The following is a 23865-nucleotide window of genomic DNA, read 5'->3' on the forward strand; positions in this document are numbered from 1 at the left end:
TAATCTAAATGATAAAAACTTTCAAGGATTCAAGATGCTGATGACCGTGTCTTGTGAAAAGGGTCCATACATGTAAGAATTCTGAACGATTTCTTTGTTATCCACCCATTTTTAGCACCTCATCCTCCCTGGCTCATTAATTCCTGGATGCAGATCAAAACATCTCAAGTGTGAATCCTCACTTTTTCCCCACATTCATGGAAATCCCAGGAATATGATTCCTTGTTTAAAATGGAGACGGATCATCTTCTGATTATGTCTGTCTCGGAGTAATGTGCGAGCATCTCAATTTAAAAGAGATCAGAACCAGAAAGACAAACGCAGCTCTGGGGCCAGCCTTGCTCTTCCAGGACCATCCAAAGCAAATGTTGATCCAGACTTTGGTCCAAGTCAGTGCGTTCTACAGTAGTGCACAAACCCCGAAGCGCTTCCCAGCTTTCATCCCCAGCCAGGTATCTTCAGGGTTCATCGATAAGGCAGTGAAACTGTATGTAAATGGAACAACCCGAAGCATGGACTTTTGGCCATTAGTCTTGCCTAAAGCCCCAATGCGACTCTCAGTCAACGTCAGACGGGAAGAAAAGAGACAGAGGAGAAAGTTTAATGACGGAGATGAAATATTTAAAGAGGAACACTGCAATGCCAGGAAACTATGATAGAATACTACAACTCGGAGATCATTGCAAAATCTCTTTTTATTTCTCTTACAAAGAAAACTATTACATACAACAATCCAAAAAAGCCAATTTCTTTCACTGTTGTCATGATCGTTTCCCTTTAAACCCCTTTTCTATCCGTGGATGAAAGAGAACAGGCTTCACAGGGAAGAAAAACAAGATAATTTAAACACAGATGTGCAAAGAAAACAAAGCATGCAAGAACCGGAGACAAATTTGCTACAAATTGCCCTCAGTTAACCTGTCAGATAAATACTCATTTACACATAAAGAAGAAACAAGATAACTCAACGCAAGTAGGGTGGTGTATTTTACCTCCTGTAATATACAACATGGTCTCTGAACGTTGTAAACATTTCGTACACACTCACAGCTATTTCGCTTTATACTGTAGGTTGACCTGAATTGAAGCAGGATGGGATTAGCCAGAAATGTAACACGGTAGCCCTGAAAATCCTCCTTAACTAGTCAGCCGATTTGAACGTTATCATTCGATTGAATGGGCGTTATTAGCTGTGAGATATGGGTCAGTAGGGGCCTTCTGCGCTTACTAGTAGGCTCAGAAGGCTGTTATCATCCATTTGCATGGTTAATCAGCTACAGATCAGGGAATTATTTATATTATTTATAAAAAACTGTATTTTATTAACGTCTACCCCTACCTCAACCGTCGCCGTATTGTAAAAACAGATCTGGATCTGAAGTCTTCTCTATTATTATAGCTGATTAACCATGTTGATGGATGATTCCAGCCTTTTGAGCCTACCAGTAGGTGCAGAAGACCCCTACTGGCCCATACTGGCCATCAGCTGATAACGCCCATTCAATCGAGTGATAACATTCGAAACAAGTGGACTAGTCCCGCTGGAGATGCAATACTGGATCTAAAGCTGATCAGAAACAAACAACAAACTAAGAGCTTTGGTTTTTTTTAATTTAACAGTATAAATATTGGCTTTACGAGCCGTTTTTTGTTTTGTTTAAAGCACTTATCTGAGGAAAGCTGTCAGTTGTTTAGTAAGGCACTAGATCACGTGTCAAATTCAGTTCCTAAAGAGCCGCAGCTCTGCACAGTTTAGCTTTAACCCTAATTAAACAGACCTGATCAAGCTAATTGAGTTCTTCAGGCTTGTTTGAAACCTACAGGTATGTCCGATGAAGCAGGGTTGTAGAGCTGCGGCCCTCCAGGAACTGAATTTGGCAGCCCTGCACTAGATTAGTGTTTCTCAACCACGTTCCTGGAGGACCACCAACGATGCACGGATGTCTCCCTTTGTATGCACACCCATTACAGCTCTTTCAGTCTCTGCTAATGAGCTGATGATGTGAATCAGGTGTGTTTGGTTAAAGAGACATGGAAAATGTACAGAACTGGTGGTCCTCCTGCAACGTGGTTGAGAAACACTGCACTAAATAAACACAATTGCGGTTGGTTAAATCCATCCGTCTTTGATGAACAGCATTATTGTGAAATCATGAAGATAATTTGCATAATTAAGAGCTGATAATAAACCTTTTTATTAGGTAATCTGACACTATAATGGAATGAAATGTTTCTAATTGTACCTTTTCCAAACTTTGGGATGTTTAAGACGTTTTTTAAGACGTATTTTTATATTTTTAAGCATACAAGCTCATCAAGCTGCATTTATTTGATTAAAAATGCTGTAAAATATTTAAAATATTTTTACAACTCGTACATCTAGTTTCTATTTGATTTGATTTCGCAATTTAATTTATTCATGTGCTGCAAAGCTGAATTTTCAACATAATTAAGTTCAAGATTCTAGAAAAAGTCTCAATTATCAATAAAATGCATCCTTGATGAATTAAATTATCATTTTTGTTTTACTCATCCCATTTAATTATAGCTAAAAGTTATACTATTATAAATTACATCCCACCCCCCTTCGAAAAAAAGAGAGGTATTTACTCCAGTTGCATTGGTGCAATAATATAGTGCCATAGCTGAGAGAACTTCCCCTCCATATTTATTTGACTCACTCCAGTTATCAGGAAAAGTACATCCCTGTAAGATACATATCCATAACCTTCAATGTTCCTCCACTGGAAACCTTTCCCAGCCACTTATAATAAAGCAACAAGAAAGCTAAATAAATTACCCCAGCACATGCACGCTACTCAAAGAAAGCTTGATCTAGCACATTGGCAAACACTTTTTGAGCATCCGTGGCTGTTTCTTTGGTTTAAAGCTTTAAAACAGTGAAAGAGCATTTGGTATAACTGCTCACAAATGTAGTGTACTTGGACACAGAGACCCTTATTTCGTTTTGAACGCATTCAACAACTTCGTGTGATCAATTAAGGCACAGAATTTGTTTAAATTAGACTTGAACATAGACGCTTTACAAAAATATCTCCTCTATGACTCAAGCTCCAAATACATTAATTCAATCTATGGCTTCATAAGTTACTTTAAATCAATTACGTATAACTTAAATGCTTAAGTTAAACAAACAAACAAACGAACAAACAAAAAGCACAAAAAGAGATTTGATCACAAACTGTCATACAGATGTTGTTCAGTGCTTTAAATGATATATTAAAAAACATGCCAAGACAAGTAAATAATAACATAATGATGAATGAAATACTCCGTCTCGATTCCTTCAATCCTGCCTAAATGACAATGATTCCCAGAGTTCAAAAATTCCAGAAGAAACGTAACACCATAAAGTTCAATGTAAAAAAACAAAACATATCCCTTTCAACGGGCTCATAAATACTTGTGTTAGCGAGGGAAAGTAGCTCAGCGAGATCCTAAAAAAGGTTTGTGCTTTAAAACCATGCCTTTCGTTTGGAAACACTCATAGACCTTATTCAACCTGATGATTCCAAAATGAGGCTGTGAGGGATAAAAGTCCATTTTCATTCACGATATCTAGCTGTCAAAACACACAAAATATAGCATTTCACACATTTCCAAAGCACAAAAAACTTTGAAAAACTGGTGCATTGTTAAAATTAGACAAGACACAGGACTTAGTGTTCAGGTAAGAATGCTTCATTGTCTTTATACAATTAGCTCTGGATATTAGCTTGTTGGATGGTCACTATTTCTAAATTTTGTAAGCACGTTTACCTTTTTGTCTGTGAGGCATGTGTTTTTGTGATGCTTTTAAGAAGGAAGTTGATGGCAAAAAGCACACCCTATTTGTTACTATTTTACAAAAGCATGTTGTTTTGTTGTCATTTTTTACGTACTTGAATGTGTGTTAAAAACAGCATATGCTGGTTAGGTATGTTCTGAAGCATGACTGCTGGTTTAAACTGGTTCTTAGCTGGTTTAGGCTGGACCGGTTCTTTTCCTGAGCAGGGGGTTGCTTAGAACCAGCACATGATCAGCTTAAGACAGCTAAGAACCAGATTAAACCAGTTCATGACTAGCTAAGAACCATCTTAAAACAGCTAAAAACCACATGAAACCAGTACATGACTAGCTAAGAACCAGCTAAAAAACAGATTATTCCAGTTCATGCCTAGCTATGAATTAGTTTAAACCAGCTCATTGCCATCTAAGAACCATCTTAAACCTGCTAAGAACTAGATCAATTCAGTTCATGATTAGCTAGGAACCATCCTAAACCAGCTAAGAACCAGATTAAACTAGTTAATTACTAGCTAATAACCAGCTTAAACCAGGTAAAACCCAGATTAAACCAGTTCATGACTAGCTAAAAACCAGATTAATTCAGTTCATGACTAGCTAAGAACCATCCTAAACCAGCTAAGAACTAGATTAAACCAGTTAATGTCTAGTTAAGAAACAGTTTAACCAGCCGTATGGTGTCTTAGAACCATCTTAAACCCCCTAAGAACTAGATCAAACCAGTCCATGACTAGCTAAGAAGAAGTTTAAACCAGCTAAAAACCAGATTAAACCAGTTAATGTCTAGCTAATAAGCAGTTTTAACCATCTAAGAACCAGATCAAACCAGTTAACTTCTAGCTAAGAACCAGCGTGAATCAGCTACAAACCAGATTAAACAAGTTCATGACTAGCTGAAAAAACAGATTAATCCAGTTTATGTCTAGCTAAGAAACAGTTTAAACCAGTTCATAGCCATCTAAGAACCATCTTAAACCCGCTAAGAACTAGATCAAACCAGTTCATGTTTAGATAAGAATGAGTTTCAACCAGCTGAAAGCCAGGCGAATACATCTCAGGACTAGCTAAGAACCATCCTAAACAAGCTAAGAACCAGATTAAACCAGTTAATTACTAGCTAAGAACCAGCTAAAAACCAGATTAATCCAGTTTATGACTTGCTAAAAAATCGTTTAAACCAGCTAAGAACCAGATTAAACTAGTTAATGTCTAGCTAAGAAACAGTTTAAACCAACTCATGGCCATCTAAGAACCATCTTCAACCCTAAGAACAAGCTTAAACTAGCTCATGACCAGTAGCAATGCTTTAAAGCATACCTAAGCAGCATGTCCTGGTTTTCAATCACAGGAATAAAAACGATATACTTTTTAAAAACAATTTTAAATGATGTCTTACTCATATCTGTAATATGAAAATGACAAACAAAGTATCTTAAGGTATTTTCACTGTCATCAGAAAAACATGTGAGTAAACACACCAGAGCATTTGGCAACCCCAGAGGGCTAAAACATTAAAATTATGCTAAAAACATTTTACTGTCTCCAAACATCATGAGAGACATCATAAACTAACAACACACGCGATAAAGACATCTTTCATCAAAAACTCAAAAGGAGTTTTTGTCCTAACCGACGGCAGCACGCACATTTTCTATTAAAGTAACCGTTTATATTTCCGGCAAAATAGGTTTTATGGGTTTTACCACAAATAGAAGGCAATGAACTACCAGTGGAGACTCCTTATGACTATTTCAGCTTCCATTAAAACCTAATTTACATTAGAACTATTAAAACTATTACAAATTGTAAGATAGTTTCTATTATTGTAATGAGCAGAGATGTTTTCTGGTGTTTCTTTTTCCACCGTCTAATTTGAACAATCTAACTTTCTCCAATATTTTCCGTCCTTTGAAAGATTTGTGAAATGATATATTTTGTGTTTCGACTGCTGGGCGACCAACATCCAACAACAATCCACCATAGCGAGTGGAAGAGTACAGATTGAAAAAAAAAAAAGGTCTACTGTCTGATCAATACGGCCTCCAAACGCCTTCATCCATTCTTCCAGCAGGATTAAGCAGAGTCGGGGAATTGCTATGACTTCCATCTCCCTCCACTCCTCCACTTCCGTCAGCCTGAACCGGGAGGTTGGGATTGACCAGGCTGGTCCCTGTGGATGCGCTGGTGCAGGGGGGCATCATGCGGGTGGGTGATCGCTCTCCTCCAGGAACCATGGAGAACTGGTAGGAGCCGGAGGAAGCACCGTAATAGAGATAAGGGGTGCTGCTGCTCTGGAAGGGTCCGCTTTGGCTCTGGGTGGATCCGGGGTACGGCGGCGGGAGGTACGTGTGGTAATGAGCGCTGCCCAATGACATGCCTGTGGTGACCGGGGTTGGCGTGTAGGTGAAGGTGGCCGGGTAGTGCATTCTGGGACTGGAAAAGCGGCTCTCGGTGAGTGAGGAGAAGGCAGGGAACTGGCGCTCAAACTGGCCAGGGAAAGGACTCAAGTCTGTCGAACCTGAAGAGAGAAATGAGCTGAGGTTAGTTTTAATGAAATATTGAAGGGTTTAAATAATGCTGATGACAGAAGTGATAGAAATTATTAACATGACAAAATAATAATCATTATAACAGGTCAAGCGATAAAGACACATACTGGGGTCTTATGCTAATTCTAGTATTAAATTAAATATAAATACACATTTTTTACTGAACTATGAGGTGGGATTTTTTTTAAATGTCCCCTACAATAGATTAAAATATTTTTAATTATTTTATATTCATTTAAAATATAATTTAAAATGCATTTTCAGCATATATTATTGCGATGTCATTGATATTTTTTCATGATTAGTTGATGAATACAAAGGAAAAAAACAAAAACGTAACATTTATGTATTTATTTCAACCAGAAGAGTAATAGTAATTCTGTTTAAAATGTAATTTATTCTTGTCTTAGGTCCAACTTGCTTCAACACACCTGCCTGGATGTTTCAAGTATACCTAGTTAGACCTTGATTAGCTTGTTCAGGTGTGTTTGATTAGGGTTGAAGCTAAAATCTGTTGGACACTGTTTGGTGACCCCTGCTCTACAGTTTGACAAATATTGCAGCTGTTGAAAAACAATGTACTTTTAAGGCTGTTTTTTTTTTACACAAGATTGTAGTTGTTTAGATTGCAACTATGCAGTTTATTTATAAGGATAGTGCCTATTTTTAAATATTTTATAATTTTGGAGCATCAGATTCAGTGCATTGGCTATTTGGCTAATTGGTTATTGTGAAATTCTGATTGCAACATAGAAATACTGGGAAATATCTGTAGATTTATGGCATTTCATGCCGTTCAGCCTTATGATCTTAAAATATGAACACAATCACCTGTTTTGTCATCACTTTAGATATTACGCTGGAGAATCATTCATATACTAGCTGTAAAGTGACTTTGTGAAGTAGCAAGGGTTTCTGCTGTTCTGATGGTCAGCTGCAGATGTGAATGAATGGCAGAAGAAAGTAGTTCCACATACAAAAAAGTTTTTGAGACTCCGTGTTTCATTTTCTTTTTATATACATGATTGTGCCATCTAACTTTTCTATAAGCACAATATTATACTCGTAGCATTACAATGTGGCTGTATATGGTCACTGGTGGGGGCACTAAGGCACCAACGCACATTTCCCTCCACTGCTGACAAAGTCTCGTCACACTGCGACTTGTGTCATATTACTTATATACAAACACACAGTGTGCACAGCATAAATGAGAACACTGCTTTTGAAAATTAATATTTTTATCCATTTCTCAGAGAATTTTGCTAATATTTGGTGTTTCATATATATATAAATATATATAGTTAGATTTTTTCTGTTTATTAAAAACTTATTTAATATTTCCCCCTAACATATTAAATTTGGTGTATAAAAATTTGACTGTGATCTTAAGTTTTTTCTTCTTAAGATTAGTTCCAGATTTGGCTTTAGTACGGACTAATCTAATGTAAATGCACAACAACATCACTGCAAAGCATCCTGTAGAATGTATTAATTTTAAAGTAAGGAGTGTACTCATTTAAGCCGAGCACTATGTTGTGTTATTATGTGTTACTATGTGAGAGTTATATAAAGGCTTGCATTTTAAAAAAAAAGACAAAATAAACATTTTAAAATCACTGAATGTACTGTAACCATTAAATACCAACCCTTACCTATAAATTAGAGACGTGCAGAAGAGAGCAGTTTATCGATTAGCTGGCTTCTCTTCGTTGTGGTTTTTCCCCTTTGTCACAGACAAGTTCATGTGTATGTGTATTCATGTGTGCGGTTATATGTCTGAGTTCATTTGTGTCTCCAGGCCCATTTAAATACTGTGTGCATGTTGAAATTGTTTCTGCGCATACAAAAGCATATGTGTGTGTGTGTATCTGCATCACTTGGCTGCCGCTCATAAAACACAACTAGGATGCATAATCGCTAACACATTTGGAACCATTTAGCAGCATCGCAGCGAGAGACAGAAAGACCGGCGTCTGCACTATTGTGGGCTCCTGGTGTCTTCAGCATTACAAAAGCCATGCTAAAGCTGTCCATCTGCCCTTCTGTCCTGAACATATTCTGCACACTTCCCTCCAAAACAATTTCATGAAACCACTAATGGCCTATAGCTAGCGCCGGTGCCAAAGGGGTGAGAAGAAACGAACAAAAAGAAACGACCTCGCCTCCCTGGCGCGGAGCAGTTTTCATAAATCACACGGCGTCTTTCTTGTCACCATGTCTGCGCCTGTGGGCCGACTGGGTGGCATGGTTAAAACGTGGGCGATTTTTGTGGAGGCACGGCTTGTCGCTAATGCTAGTCGTGTCTCTTTACGCTCGCCTTATATTCAAAATCTTTTGGTTTGGCCGATAATGGTTCTCTCGCCTCGGGGCTGCAGAGGACGAATGATAAAAGCAGAATCGTTATTTACACACAGACTCTGGAGCTTATAGTCACCAAAAAGTCATAGACGAGATGGCGCTTGCTCTTGAAAACAGATGCTCTTTCTGTGAAGCTAATGATTTATTTGGCAAGAATGATTAGTTTCAGGTGAAGCAAACAATTATGGGGTTGTTTACAAGGTTCAGTCACGTCTGCATGTGGTGTGATGTCAGCGTAGTGTAGTAGTGTAGCGTAGCGTAGTGATTTTTTTGCAATGCAATAGATATGTTTTTACTGTAATATGCATTTCAAAAATTTGAATACAAGGTACATAATTTCTTTATGGTAATTAATCAGAAAAAGAGTAACACAGTGGTCTAGTGGTTAGCACTGTCGCCTCACAGCAAGAAGGTCGCTGGTTCGAGTCCCAGCTGGGTCAACTGGCATTTCTGTGTGGAGTTTGCATGTTCTCCCCATGTTGGTGTGTGTTTCCTCTAGGTGCTCTGGCTTCCCCCACAGTCCAAAGACATGTGCTATAGGTGAATTAAATAGACTAAATTGTCCATGGTGAATGAGTGGGAATTAGTGTGTATAGGTGTTTCCCAGAGATGGGTTTCAGCTGGAAGGGCATCAGTTGCGTAAAACATATGCTTGATAACTCGGCAGTTCATTCTGCTGTGACGACCCCTGATGAATAAAGGGACCAAGCTGAAAACAAAATGAACGAATGAACAAACATTGCTAATTGAAATAAAACTAAAACTGAAAATGTAAACATATTTTAAATCTTTTTTTTATTCAAAAGACAGTATAAATCTGAAATTAAAATTACAATAAAATAAAAATGAAAGCTAATTTACAAAATAATTAAAAGCAGTTTTTTTTTTGCATGGTGTGCTATTATGTTGGGCTCACATCAAAAAAGAATTGAAATAATTAATGTACAAAGTCAAATGTGCAAACGTTAACACGAATCCATAAATGAAATGACGAATTTGATCTTCTACGCACGTAAAAAAAAATCTCGAGCCAAAAATTGGTGTGAGGCAAAATACATCTTGTGAGTATTCAGCAACATAAATAAAAAGAAACACTGTTAGCAATTTTTTTCTGGTTTTCTGGTGCTAAAGTACAAATCTCTGCAGTAATTACAAAAAAATAAAAAATGACACTGATGGACTGATTTTACTTAAATTCAAAAGTTCACACTTAGCTGAAGATTGTTTATAAAGCTTGTTTGGCATGTTGTCCCGGGAGAGAGCCCTGAGCATATAAGATCCTCGAGCCCGGGGCTCCCTCCTGTTTGTAAGGTGAGAGGGGAGTTTGAGCTCAGGTAGATCTCGAGAACTCCCCTGCTGTAGTAGCTAATGAACAGATAGTGATTGCTCTTAAGAGATAGCTACTTACTATGAGCATGTTCATGGTGCCGATTGGGATTAGTAGTAGCATGGTTTTGGATGGTGGGAGGAAACCGGGGAACCTGGGGGAACCCTAGGCGAGCACGGGGAGAATGTGCAAACTTCGCACAGAAACAACGGCTGGCTTGGTAATGACTAGAACCAAAGACGTTCTTGCTGTGAGGCAACAGTGCTACAGTGCTAACTCCTGGGCCACCGTGCCACCCATCTAGGAAAGGAGGAGGAGTAGGGGTGGAAGGGGGGATTCTTCAAAACAAGGATGACTGTGGTATGAAACCTAGGGCATTTAAGGTGCCTTAGGAATCGTCTGATTTGGTGAATCATAAATTGAATAATGCGGGATCAGCCACAAGCTATCATAACCATGTGATCCTCTTGAAATTAGTTTATAAATAAACTTTACCTAATGCCTTTCTGGAAACCTGTTATATTTTTGCTTAAAGATTACACACTCTACCTTTAAAACAAAATTACTAAAAGTAAAAGGGATAGATTTTAACCCAAAAATGTATTTTCTGTCATCATTTCCGCACCTACACTTGTTCCAAACCTTTTTTTGTTCTCTTGAACACAGTAGATATCCTTTTGAAATATTTTGAAAACCTGTAACCATTGACTTCCACAGTAGGAAAAACAAATACTATGAAAGTAAATTGGTTACAGGTTTGTAACATTTTTCTGAATATATTAAGTATTGAACCACTTAAAGGTGAGCACATTCAAAAATTGACATTTTATGTTTGTTCAAAGTACTTAAAACATATTTAAAACAAGCTGAGATGACTCATGAGTTTTTTTTTTTTGGCATAACTTCAAATTTAATACATTTAATACATAGGCGAAATACATTCCATAAGTTAACTAGAGTGAGTGAATGAATGCAGCATAATAGACGTTAAGATAAATTGTTAGCATTTAAAAAAAAAAAAAAAAGGTTTTAAAGTGTAAATATCTGGCTTATTTATAAAATAAATAAATAAATAAATAAAACAATGACATTGATGGACTGATGTTTTTATGGAAACCTGTTGTACAGTATTTTTGCAATTTCATTTGCCTTTACAACTTTTACCTAATAATCAGGTTTAAAATGCCATTACTAAAATTTAAAGGAGTAGTTCACCCCCCCCCCCCAAAAAAATAAAAAAACTCTGTCATCATTCCCTCACCCTTGACTTGTTCCAAACCTGTTTTTGTGTTTCTTTATTCTCTTGAACACAGAAGAAATGCTTTTGAAAAATGTTGTAAACCTGTAACCATTGACTTCCATAGTATTTGTTTTTCCTACTCATATGGACACTCATAATGGTATGGAACCACTTGTTTTCTGTTTGTTCAAAGTACTTATTTAAAACAAGTTTAGAGGACACAATTCTTTAGTTTTTTTTTTTGACAACTAAATAAATTTTTTTTACTTGAGCGAAAAATACATCCAGTGAGTAAACTAGAGCGAGTGATGCAATGCAGTATAATAGACGTCAAGATAAACAGTTATCAATTTTTTTTCTGGTTTTCAAATAACATTGATGGACTGATTTCATTTAAATGAAAGCTTTTCTGAAAACCTGCTTATTTAAAACAAGCTGAGACGACATGATTCTTGAGGTTTTGTTTGGAAAACTTAATTGTTTTATGTTCAATCCACTTCAATGTGTAAAAACTAATAAGGTAACTTAATTTCTTCATGTTGTCCCAACACAAATCGACTGTGTGGAACCAAGCATTTTTTACAGTGTAAATAGTGAGTAGACATTCATTTTTGAGTGAACTATCCCTTTAATAGCCCGAACATGAAGGTAACTCTATCGCCCTCTTCAGTAAGAAAGTATATAACAACTATTGCAACACACAAACACACACACTTAAAAGAGATACTAATCCTCCTGAAGTGTTTTATATCTACAATGGAAATCAACAATGCATTTTTTTGTGCTGTTGCTCTAACAGTTTAAACGGAGGAACACGTCAAAGCGTCTGACATTCACACCTATTATTAACACCAGCATCACATGAAAGGAGGATACAGGCAAATTAATTAAAGGCGACAGGCGGGTGGCAGAGATCCAGAGGCTGGCAGAAAGAGCGCAGGTAAAGGAGATTCTTCTTTAATCACTTTAAGCCTCTCTAGCTTCTCAGGAATAGATGAGGGTGTTGTATGGCGCTAAATGAGAGAGAATGAAAACACTTACCTGGCACCGACTCAAACAGGTGTTTTTGAAATGGAAACTCGTCCGTCTACATTTATGCTTTAAAGGGCATGTTTCTGGGTGTGTTGCAGTGCATACAAGGACAAAATTAAGCTTATGGGGTGCAACTCGGGCATCGAGTGGCCTTCTATTCCCCCCAGAGGTTTTTTTGGGAAGCGTAATGCTATAAAGCGGCTTTATTTGCCCGCCACTGGCCTGTTATTATGTCTTGGTCTGTTATTAACGATATACTACGCAGGATCAAAGCCGTGGAAAGAGGAGGAAAGGAAAGCTTTTTCTTTCTTCCTCCTGAGTTTTAAAACTGCGCTCATGGTGCAAGACAATTTTAAAAACTGGCTCCGTTTACATATCGACAGAACCATTAGCTTATAAAAATCAAACGGATTTGAGATTGTGTTTCTAACGAAGTATGACAGTGGAATTTAAAGCTACGATTTGTTTAATGTGATTGACAGAGCATTAAAGAAAAATGAGCATTTCAGAAAATAGCCCCTGCAAAATGAACCCCGCTTCAATTTTGTTTTAGGTTCGTGTGTGTTTTTTAAATCATTTGATATTCATATAAGCATAAAAGCAAGTTTGCGTACATTTCAGTTCACTTTTTTACTTGTAAAACTGTTAAAACAAGAGCTAGAATTTAAAAACAAACACGATCTAAGGTGCTGTATGTACGTTTTTGCCTCTTCTGAAGCATAAAAAAAAACATTATGTGTTTGAAGATGTTTAAGAAACATGCTGAGTGAACATATTTATCTGAAAAACAATGCTGAAGACAGATATTCTGCTTTGAAAATGTGCGCTACATGCTGGAACGTCTTTGTTTTGGTCCATTTAACCAGCCCAGTTTAGCCAATTATATTTCAGCACCTCCGGTTGCCTTGTTGGAAAACATTCATTCAGTAAGGAAGGCTCTCAAAGTATGTGTCCATGCCAGAAATGTGACCTCTGGTGGACAGTAGCAGACTCCATAATGAGACGGCGACTCGAAGTTAATAATTAGCAAACAATATAAATTTTACAAACGTAAACATTAGGTGAGCAGGTAACAATGTAACCCCATGTCCTAACAACATGCAACGTGATTAAATTTGCAGTTATACGCAATTTGGATGTTTGCACCAAACGAAACAACAGAAATGTAAATACAGCCATTCAGAATCGTAGAATAGCAAACACTGCACTCCAACGAAATGGTAAAGTTTTTAATCTAATAAATACATATTAAACCTCTTTAACATTATTAAATGTACATGCTGAGTCACTGATATGTGTTGGCTTGCACTGAGTCATAGTTCTGAAGCTCAATTTCAAATTGTTTATTTTATTTGGAAGATCTGGGGTGAACTATCTGCTGCTGCTTTCAGTGGTATGGCAATAAATGTCAGGTAACATGACATTCAAACTCACATTACTAACATTTAACACTGAATAAAGCGCTTGAGGTGTACCTGGGGTGATCATTGTCAGTTTATCCTGTTGTTCACCTGGGAAAAACAGAAGTTGTTTCTAAAATATAAATTTCAGGTGTTGGTTAGGCTAAAATCTCCTTTTAATATGGAGAATATTTTTTCTGTTGCGTGCCGTTGCTTTTATATATAACATGACTCAAATCAGCCACATATCAGCCTTTAGGCTTGATAGCCAGGCATGCTTCAGTTGGTCGTCAATCTGGCAACCAGTGCTTGCATGTGTTTTGAACCAAGAGTGCAATACCTCACTCAACCACTGGGTGTCAAACTTAAATACTACACCTTTAAACTGTTTTCAAAAATCACATTATTATTTCAAAAAAGTACATTAAATAACTAAATTAACACACACGCACGCACACACTTCTACGCACACACATTTTACTGCATTTTTTTGTTTCAGGTCAACTACTATCATGCACGACACAACAGCTGTTTGAAAAATAAAGGTACTTGGTAGGGTATGTTTTTTTTCAGTGCTAAAATGTACAGATCACACTATAATTGTTGATAGTAAATAGGACAGCAGAAGATTGATTTCCCCTAAGATTAATGTCAGGTTTCCAGAAAAATATATGAATAGAGTAATTATTTTTGCAGTCTTGCATGGTGGACTACACTTAACATAGAGTGCAATTTTAGAATTCATTGAAATTACACAATAAGTTATTATGATTCTTTTCAAACAAAATATGCATAGTTCATGTGCAAATGATGCCCGCGTGCAGCTTATTCACAAAATGAGCTTTTTTTTCTTTGAAATTGTACTATTTTATAAATATTTTCCAACTACCTTTTAACAAAATATATTCGACAAATTATTAAACTGAATAGTTTTAATAACTCATTTAATTTATCTTTGCCATGATGACAGTACATAACCTTATAGTAGTTATTTTACACACTAGTATTCAGCTTGAAGTGCACTTTAAAGGCTGGACTAGGTTATTATGTTAACTAGGAAAGTTAGGTGAATTGGGCAAGTTATTGTATAGCAGTGTTTTTCTCTGTCATCAATCGGAAAAAAATTATATATATTTCTTAAAGAGGCTAATAATATTGACCTTCAAGAGTTCACACTGATGTTTGGCATGCTGTCCCGGGAGAGAGCCCTGAGCTGTAAACTCCGCACAGAAACGTCGGCTGGCTTGGTAAGGACTAGAACCAGTGACTTTATATATATATATATATATATATATATATATATATATATATATATATATATATATATATATGAAATACTTAATGTGCTAGCCCATCACTTTCTTTTTTTCAATTTCACAGGAGGCTAATAATTTTGACTGATATCAATTTGAAGAGATGTTATAAAAGCAGAAAATAAACGCCTTAGTTTTCAATTATCATTCAAAAACGTTTACATATTTGTAAATGTGTGTAAATGTGCATAAACTTTGTGCCCACTGCAGTGTCGGAGGCGCACCTGCTGTAGGCCTGAGGCTGGAGGTTACCTGGAAGACGTCTGGGCACATCGCTGATGGAGGGCAGACCCGTGGCCCGGCTGGACGACAGCGGAGTGGTGGAGTGAACCGACGGGGAGGCCATGGGACTTAGGTACGATGGGTATGTCTGGTCGTATGACCATGGTGGGGAAGATTGAGCCTGTCGTGGATCTGAAGGAACAAACAAGAGGATGGGTAAAAAATAAATAAAAAAATGTCTTCAGTAGAACATTACAGAATATAATGATAGTCACCAGCTAACAGCCCTTTGAGTGTAAAAACAAACAAAACAAAAACAAATAGTGGAAATGAAAAAATGATTATCTGCCATTCCTACTGATACAGACAGATTTTATGAAGTGAAACATTTGTATTTTTTATTAAAAAATTATTATTATTTATATTTAATATTATTCATTTATTTATGTTGAACACAAATAAAGATATTTTGAAAAATGTTGGAAACCTGTAACCACTGACTTCCATAGTATTCCTTTTTCCTACTATGAAAGTCAATGGTTACAAGTTTCTAACATTTTTCAATATAAGATATTTTTTTAAGATAACACTTTTTTCAAAACAAGATTTTTGTTGAACACAATTAAAGATATTTTGAAAAATGCTGAAAACCTGTAACCACTGACTTCCACGGTATTTGTTTTTCTTAATATGGAAGTCAATGGTTACAGATTTGTAACATTTTTCAAAATAGGATACATTTTTAAGATGAAACATTTTTTAAAATAAGATTTTTGTTGAACAGAAATGAAGATATTTTCAAAAATGTTAAAAACCTGTAACCATTGACTTCCACAGTATTTGTTTTTACCCCTATTTAAGTCACTGGTTACAGGTTTCTAACATTTTTCAAAATAGGATACATTTTTTAAATAAAACATTTTTCAAATTAAGATTTATTTTAACACAAATGAATATATTTTAAAAAAAGTTGTAAACCTGTAACCATTGAGTTAATAGTTAATAGTAAATAGTTCTAACATTTTTCAAAATACCAAAATAAGACACAATTTTAAGATGAAACATTTTTCAAAATAAGATTTTTGTTGAACACAAATAAAGTTATAATTTTTAATACATTGGAAATCTGTAACCATTGACTTCCACAGTAGGAAAAACAAATACTGTGGAAGCCAATGGTTACAGGTTTTTAACATTTTTCAACATGTTCATTTCTGTTCATCAGAAAAAAGGAAATTAATTTTTGAGTTTAAATGAAAGCAACTTTTAATTTTTGGGTAAACCCTCCCTTTAACTGAAGAATTTTTGACTTGCTTCGTTTTTGAAAGCATTTTAAGATATTTGGACTAGAACAGAGACAAAAAAAATCCAAGTAAGAATAACATTTTCTTTTGCATGTGCACAGCAAATACAATATGATCCCTCAGTAAAGCAGTTACAGTAAATAAAGGCATTCGCAAATGTTTGTCTAAGCCGACATATTTCATGCTTCATAACTCAAACTCCCTGTCATGCAAAGTATCAGTTTAAAAGTCTGCAAATAATTGCGGAAGTCAACAAATACGACACATTGTTGCTCAGCTTCAGTCAGTTGGCAGTGGGACGCTGCAGTAACAGGAGCCCGAGTGCAGGACATGCGCTTTCGGAGCAGTAATTAAGGGCAGGCGATATTGTGTTCGCTCTCAGAGACACAAGGCTCTGCCCGAGGCGCTTCAAACTCGCTTTCCACTTGTCCATCAGGCTGAGGTGTGCGATTTCAGCTTAGATAAACCACACTGACATACTGCAGATATGCTGAAATGCTTGGGTGCATGAGCTAATATAATCGCTGTAAGTGATAACTTGAATAAAGGAAACAGGAATTATGACTGACAGGCTGGCGTTGACTTAAATGATTGTTTGCTTGATTCATGTGGTTTTGAATGCAGACGAAGTATCATTGTTTGGGTGTTTGAATTATGAGGATCTTCAATTTTTGGCATCAGCATTTTGGGTTGTAAATTGTGTTTATGGGTTAAAGATGAGACGTAGTGATTTGTATCGTCAGTTTGCAAAATGATAAAAAGAATATGAAATGCTGTCTACTTTAATGTTTACTTTTTTTTTGATAAAACAAAATTAGTAAAATATTCATCAGCGTCATTGTCATACTTTTATTGTATCTATCCTTTTATCTTTCTGAATAGAATAAATTACTTAAAATTTACATACAGTGGAAGTCAAATGCTGTGTTCCCAACAGACGTTGACAGACAAGCGTCAAGCGCGAGTGATTTACATGTTAAGTCAATGCAAACATGCAAATAGACATCCTGCGGCGCGATATGCACGAATGGCACGCTGCGAATTGAGCGTTTTGCGTGTTTGAATCGATTGAGTTCAAAAATCTGAACTTAAGCGGACATTCGCGCCACGTTAACCAATCAGGAGCTTGCTCTTGTTGCTTGCCTGTTGTTGGTGTCCCGGGTGAAATCCTCCAGCCGACAACAGTTCATTAAACTGGGCTCTGCTTAGTCAGAAGCATAGCTGAAAGCCTCCATCATCCAGGTTAAGTTTCTGGAGGAGTTTATGAGCTCACATAGCTGCTGCACCTCTGAAAGCATCTAGTGGACTCCGACACGGCTCTAAACGTATCGACACTGTTTTTCAGCCTTCATAAAGCACATAAAAACAGTTATTTTCTTAATAAAATTCATGATAGCCATTTAGCAATGAAGCTAGATTCACCGTGCAGAAAGAAGCCTTGCCCATGATGCGAATCCGCGTCTGTTCTGAAATGAATTTGACATGCGAATGAAGCGGATTTGACGCGCGAATGAAGTGAGTGAACTCAAATGTTCACGCGGCTATTTAAACGCGAATACCGCGATTTCGCCGCGAGTTTCGTGTCTGGTGTGAACACAGCATAAGGGCACTATTTTAATGATCTAGGCATAAAGTCTAAAGCAGTGGTTCTCAAAATGGGGATCGCGAGACAATGGGGGGGGGGGGGGGGGTCGCTTGGTGATTTAAAAAAATCTCATATATTTTATTAAACTATCAAAACGATCATATTTTATCCATAATCTGCAGAATATAAAACAGTTTTAACTTAAAATATATTTCATATATACTTAATATTTAAAAGTTACATAAAAAAACATGCAAACAAAAAGTCATCAGCCTTTTAAATTTAGTTTTTACATTGGATTGCGACCCCTGGGGTTATTATTCTTGATTAACATCACCGCAATAGTTGCAGCAGATTGATTTTAGGGTACAATGTTAAACTTGTACACCTTTATGGCACTCAAATACATTAAAAATAAAGGCCACGACTGAACAAGGAGACGATCTCTAAAATTAAACAAAGAATAGACTTGAGCTATAAACATTGTGCTCACTATTCTCATTAAGTGAGATTAATTTTAAATTAAACAAATGAATAATGATTATAAAAAACAGACTGCTGCACTTTTGTGTCGTCAATACGCTTGTTTATGTAGTTCTAATTGGTGTGTGTGTGCACCATTGTGTGCAATATCTGTATGCTTATAACCACCTCAGAGCATAGAGGGGCTCGCGAGTCACTGGTGTTGTTATTTTAGGGGTTGCGGGTTGAAAAGTTTGAGAACCCCTGGTCTAAAGCGCATGGCGCAAAAGCATTAAGAGCGTGTCCAAATCCACTTTTGCTATTTTAAGGAGAGAAAAATACGCTCTCCGCCCAGGCGCATGGTCTAACAGGGTTGAGCTTATTCATCTTAATGAGTTATGGGTGTGTTTTGAGAATAAACCAATCAGAGTCTAATCTACCATTTCCTTTAAGAGTCAGTTGTGTTGCGCCATAGTGCATTTGCTATTTACATGGTGGAATTTGTAAGTGGAAAAACTGAATGCTTTACTAAGAAGAAAACAGTTAAACAGAGCATCTGCAGCGCAAGGATAAAGAACAAGCCTCCTCCATTCAGCCTCTTTACTTTCTCTTTACTCTTTTAAAATCATGGATAAGGAAACAGTGCTGTACGCACTATACTGAAGATTTTGTTTGTTAAGCGCAAAGAATTCTTTTAAAACTATTTCTAATTCAGTTCTAATTTCAAGCAAACAAATAAATAAATAATAATAATGAAGAGTTGTCAAAAAACTGGGTTATATCTAAACACACGTCCTGTTATGCCCCATATGGTGATGCATACGTTTTCAAAACCTGACAGGTGGAAAAATCTAAACTTTTTTTTTATTAAAACAAATATAAATATGCATAAAATAGATAATACTGCTAATAATAACATTATACAGAAGTAAATGGTCATTAATAAACAACAAAAAAAAAAAAAGCCCTCGAGATGAAGAAAGCATGGAGGTAGTGGTTTTTACATTTACTGTATGTAGAAAAAAATATTTTTGTAACATTTTAATCCTTTAATTTTTTCTTCATCTGTAAACATATTTGTGTATTGCTTTACATCCTGTGTGTATAAAGCAATGTGTGAGTGTTTGGACCTGCAAAGGCGCATAACTAACGCGCTTGACTTTAGAGTAGCTTTTAGTTGGTGAGTGGCGTGGTTGCTCAAAATAGCATCGTGCTAACAATGTGCATTAACACACCTCCTTTATAGACCAGCACACCTATGAGTCCACAAAGTGGAGCAAATGTATTTGCTATTTAAACAACATGACACAAAACATGAAAATTAGAATTGCACTGGTCTGAAAATAGCAACAAATCACGCCAAACACATCTGGCGCCTTATCGGGCAGAGTGTATTATAGGGCCCGAAATGTTTAGCTCTCCTGTGAAATGTTCATTATTTTAAATTTTTTTCAAAGTGCTGTTTTTGTAGAGAATAATTTTTCAACACATTTTAAATTGAACTAATTTAAAAAAATTGATGACATGATGACAGTTCATAATATTTGACTAGTTATTTTGCAAGATACTAGTATTCAGCTTAACTACAGGTAATTAATTAGGCTAAAGTCATTGGACAACAGTTGTTTGTTCTGTAATTAAACAAATTAAATCAATTCTTAAGGGGGCAAATAATATTAACCTTTTAAATGGTTTTATAAAATTTAAAAACTGCTTTTATACCAGCCAAACTAAAAAATTAAGACTTCATCCAAAAGAAGAAAAAATGTGCTTGAAAATACTGTGAATATTTTAACAAAATATGAATTATAATAATTTTGCCTTGAACTGTGGATAGATTTAATAAACAGTTTGCTAAAATGAGTGTGTTATTATAATTGATTACTTTAGGTTTTAAAACACCTGTCTAAAATAAATTGAATGCTTTACCTGAAATTGACTTGCATAAATTAGTTACATAAATAAAAACAATTTACAATGAATGAATGACATATAAAGCCATATAGGTTTTAATGCTTCTTTCTGAATGGAATAAATTAAATTCCCACAAATATATAAATAACTTTTTACAAAATAAATTTGAGAGTAAATAAGGCTTTAAAGCGTCTTTCTGAGCAGAACAGAAGAGCTGTATTACCTGTAATCTGCGTTTGGCCCTGCGGCGTGTAGGAGTTGGGGCTGCTGAGTGAGGGTCTGGGTGTTTGTGTTGGCACAGTGACCCTCATGGTGGTCTGACGGATGCGCTCCAGTTCACTGAGACGGTCAGAGAACAGTCCGGCCTTCGGAGAGTCATCCAGCTTCGGCCTGTGTCCTGAAAATCAACAGACCGCCATTCATACAACTGACAAACTCTTAGAAATATACACTTCAGTTGGTTAGGGGTCCTGATATGTATATTTAGATTTCTGATACACCAGATATAAGTTGCAGAGGTTCCTTCTGCATTTCTGTTCCTTAAAAACAAAACCATATTGTGTGTTTGTTTGTTTTTTTTTTGCTTTACAATTATTATTAAGTTATTTATAGATTTCCATAAATGTAATGTATTCTTTTCTATTCAGAATGATGCACTAAAAATTACATTGCTTTCTAATTAATTAATTAATTTATTGTAAAATCTGTTTATCTCTAAAGTTTTTGTTGAACTATCCCTTCAACAAATGCTTTTTTGAGCCAGTTCTTTTGAATCGTTTACTTCACCTATATTAAACTGCAATGAACAACATCACAGAATCACAAACTGAATCATCAATAAACTGAGTCAAACTGAATCATTAAACTGACTCAAACTGAATCAATGAACTAACTGAAACTGAATCATCAAACTGAATAATCATTGAATGGACTCACACTGAATCGTTAAACTGAATCAAAAAACTGACCCAAACCTAATAATCAACTGAATACTCAATAACCGGTGCGTTCTGAATGGGACCAAACAAAAAAGACTGACATATTGAAGTGAACTAATAAACCAAAGTGCTAAATAGTGGCCAATTTGAAGTGCTCTTCAGAATAAAGGATTTTCAAGGGTACAGTTGATGGACACTTCGGGCACCCATGATCTTTTGCACAGGGAAGTTGTTTGATGCCACTCAGAATCAAAATTGGATTTTAACTTTCTCAATAATATAATATATAATACTGGTCTATAGGCAACTATTTCAATATATATAGAGAGTTGAAGTCAGAATTATTAGCCCCGTAAATTATTAGCCCCCCTGTTTATTTTTTCCCTAATTTCTGTTTAACAGAGAGAAGATTTTTTTCAACACATTTCTAAACATAATAGTTTTAATAACTCATTTCTAATAACTGATTTATTTTATCTTTGCCATGATGACAGTAAATAATATTTTACTATATATTTTTCAAAACACTTCTATACAGCTTAAAGTGATATTTAAAGGCGTAACTAGGTTAATTAGGTTTACTAGGCAGGTTAGGTTATTGTATATCGATGGTTTGTTCCGTAGACTATCAAAAAATAAATAAATAAATAAAAAAGAAATAGCTTAAAGAGGCTAATAATTTTGACCTTAAAATGATTTTTAAAAAAATTAAAACTGCTTTTATTCTAGCTGAAATAAAACAAATAAGACTTTCTCCAGAGGAAAACATATTATCAGAAATACTGTGAAAATTTCCTTGCTCTGTTAAACATAATTTGGGATATATTAAAAAAAAGAAATAAAAATTCAAAGGGGGCTAAGAATTCTGACTTCAACTGTGTATATGGACAAGTCTAAATGGAGGACTTGTTCCAAAGAGCCGACCACACAACCATACCGGACTAAGGCCAAAGAAGAGGAGATATATATATATATATATATAGTTAGTGCATAAAAAGTGCAACAAAGGCCTTGATTGTCTCAATAATATGATTAGGGCATAGGAATGTTAGGGCATCGTTTTAAGCCCTTCTGAATGGAACGCAGGAAATATCGTCAATGAACTGACTTAACTGAATCATCAATGAACTCAAACCAAATCATCAAACTGAATCATCAAACTGACTCAATGAATTATCAATCAACTGACTCAAACTAAAAAGAAGCATTTCTGCAAAACTGCTTGATAAACAAAACCTGTTTTACATTCATGAAACTTGATACCTAATTCTAAGAAATGAAGGTGACTTGACTTGACTGACAGCCACTATAAATCAATCTATACCTGCCAAGTGTGAACACACCCCCAGTGTCAGTGACACACTGTAATTTAAATTGTTTTTATTTGTGTATTTTTCATTGTATATAGTTTATTTAGTAATTTAGTGTTTACATTTATTTTTAGTTAACAATAATAACCCCAAGGGTGACATTGTGGCTCAGTGGTTAGCACTGTCGCCTTACAGCAAGAAGGTTGCTGGTTCCAGCCTCGGCTGGGTCAGCTGGCATTTCTGTGTGGTTTCCCCAACAGTCTAAAGACATGTGGTACAGGTGAATTGGATAAACTGTCCATAGTGTATGTGTGTAAATGAGTGTGTATGGGTGTTTTCCAGTACTGGGTGGCAGCTGGAATGGCATCCACTGCATAAAACATATGCTGGATAAGTTAAATAAAGGGACTAAGCCAAATGAAATGAACGAAAAAATGAATGATAAACGCAAACATTCAGTAATTACAAAAAAACATTGAAATGATGTTCAGTTACCCATCTTTAATTATTTTGAATTACTAGTTTTAAACAAAAGTAATAACAAATACCTAAACTCCAGCTTGTACACTGTATAGAAAGCAGTTACCTCATAAACTAATCTTTCATACACAATATACATACACACCGGGGAAATGTAACTCTTCTACATGGTCATTCATTAATTTTCCTTATTTATCAGGGGTCACCACAGCGCAATGAACCGCCAACTATTCCAGCATATGTTTTACGCAGTGGATGCCCTTCCAGCTGCAAACCAACACTGGGAAACACCCATACACTCTAATTCTCACACACACACACACACACACGCACACACACACACACACACACACACACACACACTATGGCCAATATAGTTTATTCAATTCACCTATACTGCATGTCATTGGACTGTGAGGGAAACTGGAGCACCCAGAGGAAACCCACGCCAACACAAAGAACATGTAAACTCCACACAGAACAGTGCTAACCATTGAGCCACCGTGTGGCCCTCTTTTAAATGATTGCCTGCCCCTACACATAACCATCACTGAAGTATAAGAAAATTGTATGAAAATGTACAAAAGAGGTCCTTTAAATTCATATGAATTAGCCACTAAC

At 36.0% G+C, this 23865-nt stretch overlaps 1 protein-coding gene across 35 annotated transcripts in view; it reads right to left on the reverse strand.

Moving 5' to 3' along the window:
* Positions 1–677: 677 nt before the first annotated feature.
* The window catches only part of runx2b (RUNX family transcription factor 2b), a 284262-nt gene continuing 261074 nt past the window's right edge, over positions 678–23865 (reverse strand). For 29 of the 35 annotated variants that reach the window (XM_073932312.1, XM_073932283.1, XM_073932296.1 and 26 more), the window contains 3 exons: positions 20740–20913; positions 15282–15443; positions 678–6325 (listed from right to left, as the gene is read on the reverse strand). In XM_073932312.1, the coding sequence (XP_073788413.1) occupies positions 5838–6325; positions 15282–15443; positions 20740–20913 (824 nt within the window). In that variant the 3' untranslated portion in view covers positions 678–5837. Of the gene's footprint in view, positions 6326–15253; positions 15444–20739; positions 20914–23865 lie in introns of all 35 variants that reach the window. The other 6 variants (XM_073932295.1, XM_073932315.1, XM_073932314.1 and 3 more) reach the window with 3 other exon arrangements.

This window comes from Danio rerio, chromosome 20 (assembly GCF_049306965.1).
Source record: "Danio rerio strain Tuebingen ecotype United States chromosome 20, GRCz12tu, whole genome shotgun sequence".
In the NCBI taxonomy this organism is placed as follows: Eukaryota; Metazoa; Chordata; class Actinopteri; order Cypriniformes; family Danionidae; genus Danio; species Danio rerio.